The 10,278-nt window shown below is 51.6% G+C and overlaps 1 protein-coding gene across 4 annotated transcripts in view; it reads right to left on the bottom strand.

The window, feature by feature from the left end:
* Window positions 1–1,916: 1,916 nt before the first annotated feature.
* Clec16a (C-type lectin domain containing 16A) overlaps window positions 1,917–10,278 on the bottom strand; it is a 204,792-nt gene continuing 196,430 nt past the window's right edge. For 2 of the 4 annotated variants that reach the window (XM_029470211.1, XM_021184743.2), the window contains exon 23: window positions 1,917–4,920. In XM_029470211.1, the coding sequence (XP_029326071.1) occupies window positions 4,565–4,920 (356 nt within the window). In that variant the 3' untranslated portion in view covers window positions 1,917–4,564. Of the gene's footprint in view, window positions 4,921–7,953; window positions 8,078–10,278 lie in introns of all 4 variants that reach the window. The other 2 variants (XM_085832396.1, XM_085832395.1) reach the window with 2 other exon arrangements.

The following is a 10,278-nucleotide window of genomic DNA, read 5'->3' as shown; positions in this document are numbered from 1 at the left end:
GGTAACAGATTCCAGAGAGAATCAATTCATAAAGGGTCAGGGAATAAGTGCTTGGTTTGCAAACATGAGGACCTGGGTTCAATGCCTAGAACCCACATTTTTATATTTAAAAAAAAAGTAATTAGGGTGAGGTGACACTGGAACGGCGGGGAGAGAATTCCTGGGGTTTGCTGCTAGTCACTCAATCTAGCCAAACAAGTGAACTCTAGGCAAAGAGGAAAATTTCTGTCTCAAAAAGAGTATAACTTGAGGAATGCCAACCAACAACCATAGTTGACCTCTGGCTTCCACCTTTCACATAAATGCATGCATGTTCATTCTCTCTCTCTCTCTCTCTCTCTCTCTCTCTCTCTCTCTCTCTCTCTCACACACACACACACACACACACAGAGCTGTGACTGACTAGGAGTCACCTAACTTCCCCAACTTTGAAGCTACCTCCCTGAGTTTACTTACAGTAAATTCCCTCACTAGACTGAAGCTACTAAGCATGCAAGTGCCCACATGCCCAAAGCAGGGCTTCTGCGGGGCTGAGGGAGGCTGTGAGGGTGGGTGCTGGTAGCAGCAAACAGTCAGAGCCAGCCACACCCCCATGTAAGATGGGCTGTAGGCCACCTCTGGGCCCAGACAGTGCAAAGGGCTCTCAGTGTGGGTTCAGCATGCTGATGACCAGGGTGTGTGCTTCTAGTTCTGGGCTTAAGTTCCAGATGATTCTAACATGTATCCAAGTCTGTGAAGTGCTGCTTCACCCTTTCCTTCCTATCCCAGCCTAGGGACCTGCATCTCTGCCATACAGATTTCAGATCCCCCTCTTTCCTTAGCTGTAATAAGGGACGGCATGAGGTATGGGCTTGCCCACCCTCACCTGGGACTCTACACCCCTGAGGGCCTAGTTCTTGACTTGGAGATCCAGGATAGACAGGGAGATAGCTGAGCCCCCTGAAAACTATTGTTCCTGGCCTCTGTCCATCCTGAAGTCACTGAGGCTACTGAAACATGTGAATGCCCACAGAACCAAGCAAGGCTGCTGTGGGGTAAAAGAGGATGCAGGTGGGCCTGGGCTGATGTCCAGTGGTGAGCAGAGTCCAACCCCAATCAAAGAACTTCAGAGCTTCCCAGGCCCAGACATCATGGCTGGACTTCCAAGGAATTAAGACAACCACAGTCCAGAAGGGGAAGTAGGCTCTGCTGGCTGCCAGTACAGGGCTGGGCTTCATTTCTCCTGCAAAGACTTGGATCGAGGTTGAAAGTGTCCAGCTTCTTCTTCTGGATTTGCTCTCAAGACTCTTAAAGGCCCCAGGCATTTCTGGGATAGACTCAAGCTGGATCAGAATCTGAGAAGAACCCAGGGATTTCCACGTTGGTGTATGCAGGAACTGTGATCACCAGTGTCACCTGACTGTCCCAGGTGGGGAGCCCTTCCTGGTCCCCGGGTCTTTCCTGCCCCATCCGGACAGGCAGGGCCACAGCAGCCCATATCATATATATATAGAATGAGCACTAGGTTTGAAGGCAGAGCAACTCAAGGTTCTGTTCCCCTTCATGAGTAGGCCCTTCCCAGATAGGGCAGAGCTGAGGATGTCAGTGGGGTCTCTAGTCCTTATGTCCCACCTGGGCGCTGTTGACAGGTCAAGACATTTGGTAACCCTCCCTGTAGCATAGCCTCCACCATGGTGCTGAGGAATAGCAGGCCACACTCCTGGGCCATTGGTTTTGCTTTTTATTGCCAAGTTTCAAATTACAAGAAAGTTCTAGCTTTCATTCCTCCCCTCAGGTTCAATCCCCACAAAGCATGAGTCCTGCTGGCAGAAGCAGGCACTTCCCTGGCCAGACCTTCCCAGTTCTGCCCCCTCCCCCTCTTTTTTCCTCGCAGCTTCAGCTCTGAGGGAGGGAAGGAGCATTTAACCTTCTGCCCATTGTGACTGTGTGAAATATATTTATTGCCTCTACAAAAGATCAGACTTGGTTTACCCATGCCTTATTTACAACTGCACGTCAGAGGCCACAGAGAAAGCCAATGCCATCCTTAGGATGCAGTCAGCCAACTCCTGCCAATGCAAGTGTTTGGTGGGTAGAGTAGCAGGTGAAGCCTCTTCACCACTTCCACCATAGAGGGCGCTCACAACCACACTGAGTCTGACTTGTGGGAAGTGTCCCACCTGCCTAAGACTTCAACAGGGAGGAGGCAGCACTGCATGTTGCCATGGTGACGGTCAAAGCTGAGGTGATGGGTTAGAGGCCAGCTCTGCTAGTCTGCCCTGGGGCAGTTGCAGAAGGGAGGGAGACCAGGGCAGACGTGGCATGCATGGCCTGGGAGATGGGAGTAATGATTTTGGAGGCTGACTCTGGGACCTCCAGGTCAGGAGCTGTGGGACCTACTGGACCTCAGATCCCTCAGTTCTACAGAGACCCCGTAGGTTCTCGCTGGGTAGGTCTGTCTGGAGAGCACAGTTGCCAAGCTAGCAGAGTACTCCTGAAGACTGGATTGTACCCAATGCCACCAACACCTAGGGGAGACAGTGTCCTTCTTCAGAGTCCTGAGGTCCTGTTGCTTCCTCCAGGACCCCATCCCTCATCAGCAGTGGGCCACAGTTCTGCTCACAGGAAGTCCACATTTGCTTACTTGGAGGTATGCCCTAGGCTCCTGGCTGCAGGAACCCTCTGGGAGCAACCTTAAAAGCCAGCTGTGGGGACAGGCTTATTGTTGGTGAATTTTACACAGCAGTTGCCTTTTCAGGGTTTGCTGAACACCGTGGGCACAATCTTTTCCCTTCCTTAAAATTTCCGGATTGCAAAGAGGAGGCTAGTCACAGAAGGATAGGGCTGACCTGTCTAGGTGGGTTAGGGTGGCTGTAGGCTTTTCTCTGGAGACCACACTGCAGGGTAGAGAGTCACTTGAATTGTGTAACATTTATGCTGACCCTATCAACTGTCATTTCAAAACCCGAAGTGTACAGTTGTGCTGAAGACAGGGCTAGCCTGCTTCTTTGTCTACCCCTCCCTGCAAATGAGCAAAAAACACCCAAGGTTGGCTGTGGGGTCCAGAGAGCTCTTGTTCCCAGTGGCCATCACTTTCCTCTCTTCCCAGGGGCTAAGCATCCTAGAACATCCTTCTTTGCCAGGGCCTTTGGAGTGGCTGCCTCTAAGGAAGGTTGGTTGACTTCCTGACCCAGCCTTCTGTTTTAGAAAACATCTTGTGTCTTTGACAGCATGCCCACTGGAGTGCTTTTAAAGACCAGAGCAGCCAGTCCACATGGGTTCCACTACGTTCCTAGGGAGCACTGCTTTCTCTTGGAAACTGAGCATTGGGGCCTGCAGGGAAGTTAGCTTAGCAGGGTGTCAGGGTCTAATGACGAGCAGATGGTAATGTGTGAGGTACCCTTGTGGCTTGCCTTTGGTGGGTACTGAAACTGGGTGAGGCCAAATCTGTAGGAAGCCATAGAGGGCCTTGCCACGAAGCCTGGCCAGTACAGGGGAGGGAGGGGCTGATGGCACAGATCTGTTCCTTGCTGGCACATGCCTACAACTATGGGGTTTTCATACTGTGTGGAAGCAGCAAAGGATGGGGTAGGAGGGAGGGGGAAGGGTGGGATTCTGCTTTTGGTCACCCATTTTGCAGCTGGGCCCCTAGATGGGCATCCACTTGCATCTTGGGAAGCAGATTATATCTGAGGATGACTTTCTGTGCCTTTGATTTCTGTCATGGACACTGGGCTAATGGGTCTTTCTTGGATGAAGAGAGAAGGGAGCTGCGTCTGGGTGGTGTCCTGCGCAGGGAACAGGCGTCATCCAGGTCATGCGAGAGCAGAGGCTTGGCCTTCTCACCCATGTGACCCGAGCGGACTCAGGTCTCTCTCATCTTGTTCGGAAGTACCTCAGTGTTTCAGGGAGAGACATCATCACCCCACAGGCTTGTAGAGTTGGGGACAGAGAAAGAAGAATCACTCAGGAAAACAGAGGAAGTGACACCCACAACTTCAGAATAACACCATGGAAAAGTTCTAAGGACAGGGAATCTAACAGCTGACACTTCTAATGTGACTCCGAGCCTTATGGTTGAGGGCTTTTTCTTTTTGCCCCTCCTCCAAAATAGATTCTTTTAAAATAAATCTCTTCATTTGTTGCCAAAAACAGAAATAAATAGCCCAAAGAGATGTCTCTCTAGGGTTGCTTCTCCACAGGCTTCTACCCAAAGTTCCCTTGTCCACTTCTTGTGTGCACACACACTTCTGTGGGGGAGAAGACAAAGGAGCTGCCTGAAGGACGGCGCCAGTGGGTCCTGCCCCCTGCGGCGGTCAGGATCAGGGACAGGGCCCCAGACCCCTCTGAGGTGGCCAATGCCATCGTCTCTACACAGGAGGCCGTCTCTAGGATCCCAGCCTGCTCAGCGAGAGAGGTCAGAGCAAATGAGTGCTTGGTGGTTGTCTTGTAGAGAGAGGTATGAAGGGCAGTTTTCAGGGCCGTGGAGAATTGTGGGTGCTCCCAGTGTGTCTTGCTGTCACAAAATGCATGGGGGGTCCCTACCAGCGGGCCGCACACACAAAGGGAGAGCTCTGGTGCGCACTCAGTGCTCTGTGGGTTCCGCAGGCTCTGGGTTTACAGCACCCTCAGCTGGGGTCTCCGTATCTGCTGCAGGCAGGGTGGGGAGCTGAGAGATGCCAGAGAGGGCTCGGAGGCTGTGGGGATCGACCGGGGGGACAATGGTCAGTGACTCGACACTCAGTGTGTCAGCAGTGTCCTCGTAGAGCAAGGAGATGGTGGGCTGCTGGGCGGGAAGGAGGCTAGGGGACAAGTGCATTGTCTCCCCTTCAGAGCTCCTGGCCGATGAGTTCTTGCTGGGCTTGGAGTTGACATCCATTTCATTCCCAATCACTGACTGGTCTAGGTGAGGCTGAGGCTGTTCTGGAGTCGTGGGAGCATCTAGGTGGGAAGGAAAACAGAGATACTCTCAGCTCCAGTGACACTGTACTCAGCTGGCACCTGCCACTCCTGCACTGCACCAGGGTGGGAAACTCTGTGGGGAGACTGCTAGTATTAGGGGCCTGCCTGTTCCACCAACTCCTTGATGGGACCCAGAAGCTCCTAGCTTCATCTAACTTAGGCCTAGGGATAGTGTCTTAGGATCGTGGGTACCTGACTTGTGAAAGCTCAGGCCTTGTCTGAAACCAACACCTCAATACTGAAAGTGAAACCTGGTCTGGACAGGCTTTGTGTGCAGGCATAGAGTCTGGAGCATTGCCTAATGGTAAATACAGAAACTGAAAGCAAACAGGTTGGGATATCTCTACAATTCCAGGCTATTTCCAGAGCCTACATTTGGAGATACTTGCCAAGGCATCCAGTGCAACAGCTTTTTAAAAAATGGTAGAACTTTCTAGTTTCTAAAATCTTGTACTGTTGTGAGCTTCCGCCTTCTGCAGGCACTAAGCTAGCACCCACCAAGCAGATGGGCTTGCCCAGGGCCACTACTGAGCTAGCCTCCACCCAATATGGAATTTTTAGTATATGTGCTGCCAAAATGAGCACCCGATGTAGAATTTTTGTTGTTGTTGTTTGTTTGGTTCTTTATTAAACCCTTGGAGACTGGATAGATGCAGGCCACTTGCTTTTCAATGATGGCAGCCAGGAATGTGTGGCATTCAAGGGAAGAGCCATTCAGCACTTCAGCCTGGGGACTTTAAGACCCTGAGAGGAAGTGCTAGGGCTGTGGCTTGGCTACACGTTCATATCTGTATGGATTCTAGGGTTAACAGGCCTCCGAAGAAGATTGCAACTGTTCAGTCCTAGAGCTTCATGAGGGGACTTGGGGCAGATGGGATGTAGTTTTAGTTCAATGTTATTCTGGTGACTTCATTTTGTTTTCTAAAGCCAAAATAAAACAGAAAAGCAAACCAAACACAGAGCCAAAGGATGGAAGAACGAAGAACAGAATAAAAGCAGGCAACATGAGGAATGGTGGCAAGCAGGGGAGCCAAAGGGGAGGAAAGCACATGCTGCTCGCTCGCTCGCTCGCTCGCTCGCTCGCTAGGCCAGCACACCAGCACATGCTGCCGTGTGCCTTCCTTCTGGACTCTGGGAAGATGAAGGGTCAGTCAGTTCCGTTCCTTCTAAGAGCTGTACTTTGTTTTTTGGACTGCTGGGGATGGAACCCAGGGCCTCAGGCATAATGCTAGCCAAATGTTCGCCCAGGAGCTCCTTTACCCAGTGTCCTTTCTTAACACAGGAGGGAGAGAGCAGGAGTCTAGAGAGAGCCACTTCCCATGGCTTTGGGCCCACCCTTGCTTGGGGGCTGTGGGTGTCAGTGAGAACTGGTGCAAAAAGAGACAGAGGTGTCTGTTGTGCAGGCTGCCGTGCTCACACCGCCGCCGCTGCGCACAGTCTCCCCTTGTCCCACCGTATGAGCCAGGCTTGGGAGCTGGGCTGGCTTTAGTTCAGGTTCCTGTTGTGACCCTGTGTGAACCCTCCATGTCTAAGTGGCCCTCAGCAGCTCAGTGACCTTTTTCAAAGTTTTGGGACAGGTCTGAGCCTGCCTGGGAAGGCCTCCATGAGAGACTGTGGCTTGGAAAGGACCCCCGCTGCAAATGGAATTGTCCTGCCATTGGTGATAGGGAGCAGAAACACTGCCTTCCTGGGTTCTTACCTCTTCCCTGGTTCTCTAGTGGGGCTTTTGAGGATGAGAATAATCATGAAGGCAGGAAGACCATGGTCAAACACACCTTCAAATCCATCAAAAAAGCAAAGTAACCAACAATGCCACACAAATGGGTGCTTTAGAAAAGTAGCAACTTTTTGTTAAAAGGGCTGTTTTTTTCTCACTTTAAAAAATACCCCTAGTTATTTTAATAGAAAAAAAAAAGGAATGTCCTTTTGCTCCCACCTTCTACTGCTGTCTGTACTGGAAATTATTTCCTGAAAATGGGCAGCAAATTTATCTAACCAAGGGGGCAGAGAAAGAGAAGCAGGGCAGGCTTCCCAAGGAAGGCACAGAGAGGCCATGCTCTGCTCAGAGCTTGAGCAGCAAAGGTGACTTGTTGGACCTTTGGCACCTCTGCTTTGCTGAGGCTTCCAGACCTAAAGGCTACATACTTGGGGCTGGAGAAGAGGGGTCTGGGCATGAGCTGGGGAGGCAGAGAGAGCCACAGCAAGATTGTGTTCCCAGGAGCGTTGCGGAGCCTCCAGCCCCTGCCTGTGAGAGTACTAGGAAGCTGAGCCCCTCAGATGGGATCTGCTGCTTTAGGGTGGGGTCTCAAAGGCCTTTGTAAAGTAAGTGATGGCTTCCAGAAATGATGTGGACTGGTGGTATATAGGCTGGACTGGCAGGCAAGTGCTGTGGGAAGGAAGGAAGGGCTCCGTGTAGCAAGCTGATGCAAAGCTCCAAACAGCTGTCGAACAGAAAGCCAAGTGAAGGGCTGCTGCCAACACACACTGTCAGCACATGGACATGTCAGCAAGCAGGAGAACGTCCCAGGATGGCAGCAGCAGTGGCCCTGACAAGGAGAGCCGGCTCACCTCTTCTGGTGACGCTTACAGTGATGGGAGCACTGGAAAGATGGCGTCGACCAAGGAGGAAACACTGGGCCTGGATGCTAGTAGCTGCATTTGCTGCTTAGCTTGGGCCAAGGCCTGGGAAAGAACATCCTAGGCTGCCTTTTGCAGGCTTTCAGTTCCCTAGTCAATAGTGGGTGGGATTGCAGGGATTTGTGTGGACATACGGGACATGGCCTCCAGCTCAGGGCTGACTCTGGAGAGGCTGCCTGGAGCCTGATTGCTGTACAAGGGCAATACTCTAATATAAGGCAGGAAGGACTGACTGGGGCTGAGGACAGAAAGGGAGAGGAAGCTGAGATCTGATGGCGTGTTCTCTAAGCCCAGCTTGCCCACCCTGCTCATGCCGACCCTGTTACATGTGGCAGGAATAGCGTGGGCCCATGGGGACTCCTGAAGGAGACCTGCCTGATTTGACTGTGCGTGAGTTGCCGTGGCAGCTGTTGGTCGAAGCACTAAACCCAGTGGCCGCCGTGACTGTCGGCCTCCGACAGGCTGAACACACGCCGGCGTCCTTTCCTGCCACTCCTGACTAGAGGGAAAACACAGCGACAGGTCATAGAAAGCCTGTAACAATGGAACGGCGAAGGTGAGGTGGAAAAGAAAAGGACACAGCAGCGACCGACACAGCATTAGCAAGGACAAAGGAAGAAGGGCTGTGGCTGCAGTGGGCTACAGTTCAGCTGGAACCCAGACTGCCAGCCCACCATGTAGACAGGACATGTCCATGCTGTCCCCAAGACGAGCCAAGGTCAGGAGAGCTAAGGAAAAAATTGTTCATTTATGCAACTTTTCTTTCTTTTCTTCTTTAGACAGGGTCTCACAGTCAGGGCTGGCCTCAAACTCTGCTATGTAGCCAAGGAGAATCTTGAACTTGTACTCCTTCTACCTCTAACTCCTGAGTGTTGGGATTACAAGCATGTACCTCGAGGCTCGGTTTATGTGGGACTGGGTTCAGACCTTGTGCATGCCAGGCAAGCACAGGGCTTCAATCCCTCACTCTTGTAACTTAATATGGTTAGAGACGGAGAAGGCTCAATCCTGTGCAAAGATTTGGGTCACTGATAACTTCTGGTCTTGTCAGAAAAACCAGGGGACAAAAGGATAAAACTCCTTCTCAGTTTTATCTGGGACCCGCAGGAAGATGGGAAACTCAAGAGGAAATGCCTGCAGGAAGGAGGGGTGTGGTCAGAGGGTCAGAGCCAGGCCAGAGTGAACTAAGCATTTCTGATGCAGGGGAGGGTGACATGGAGGGAGCTGCCTCAAGTTTGAAGTCTATCCTGGATGCTGGACCTGACTCCTGCCTTAGCCTCAGTGGTGTTTTGGGGAGAGGGATGACTTGGGAAAGTCCCAGGACTTTGGAACCATGACTTGGGGAACCAGGACCAGGGCACAGAGCAGGAAATGGGGAGACTAGGCACTCGGTAGCTAAGTGGGAATGCACAAGCTGGACCAGGAACAAGAGGGAGGACTCACGGTGTTCTTAGGGTGGTGGTCTCAGAGGCAAACTCTAAGAGGAGAGCTAGGAATAAAGTCACAGAGCAAGCACAGCGGGAGCATGCGCAAACACCATGCTGAGGATGGTCCACTGGTCCATCTTATGTTGGCTGTATTTTACCACCTCAAAATGTGCACAGACACGTATGCGCACGTGTGCGTGTGGACACAGACACATACACACACGCACAGAACATCAGAGAAAAGACAACACTGTTTCCTTTAAGTGTCTGCCCTTAAAGGTCTATGGACTGGGTGATCAAAACCTTAGTGTAAAAATCTAGGCAGGATGCTTAGAGAGGCTGAAGGAAAGAAGGGAGCCTGGGGAGGGAGGTCAGGGAGGCTCTCAAGCCTGGGTCCCAGAAGCCATCCCTTTCTTTTTCCTGTCAGCCCTTGGGATAGTGGCTGTAAGTGCACAGAGTGACATTTACACTTGCAAGGGCAGCCTGACCTTCTCTCCAGCATCATTTCCAATAAACACTCCCTGGTTTCTGCCTCAAAGAGGCTCACAAAGAAACTCTAAAACTGGCACATGTGGATGCTAGAAATGCAAGGAACTAAGGTACATCGTGGGACCAGTATCTGAGGGACAATTCCTCATCAGGACTCCATAAAGACAGGCATTCTGGCCAGTGTCATCTCAGCACTCTGACAGCTGAGGCAGGAGCATCAGTCCCAGGCTAGTCTGACTTACATGGTAGGACTTGTCTCAGAAACAACTCCACAGAGTGTGAGTGTATACAACTGGGTCTGACACTGAGCACGCATGCTCATATGTGTGCACACAACACCATGAGGGTGCACAGGGCACTGGGCCCACATTGTTCTGATAAGGAGCCCACTGACTCCTTCCATGCTACTGCGTTTGATTTCATAGAGAAAGTGTTGGCCTAGCCTACTGCCTTTTCTCACCAGGGGTCAAGCTGAGGCTTGCCATCTAGTTGAGCTAGATATGTGAGTCACTTGGTTCCTGGGACAGATAAAGAAATACGTGGTGTTAAGCTCTCCATTGAGGGGCTGGCCACCCAAAAGCACTTTTGTTGAAGTGCAGTGGAGTCGGGTGTCATGGCAGAGGCCACAGTCTCAGAACTCAGAGGCGGAGGCAAGAGGATCACTTGGGCCAGTCTGAGCAACACAGCAAGACTAATTACAAAACGTAAGAACTAAGACACAAGAAGGAGCAATGGGAAAACAAGACTGAGTGTGCCTGGGTGCTGGAGCAGACCACTCAAGTCC

Source organism: Mus caroli, unplaced genomic scaffold (genome assembly GCF_978045245.1).
Source record: "Mus caroli unplaced genomic scaffold, Mus_caroli_1 scaffold_17, whole genome shotgun sequence".
NCBI lineage: Eukaryota > Metazoa > Chordata > Mammalia > Rodentia > Muridae > Mus > Mus caroli.
The sequence above is the reverse complement of the archived record's forward strand: the minus strand, read 5'-3'. Positions and strand labels throughout refer to the sequence as shown.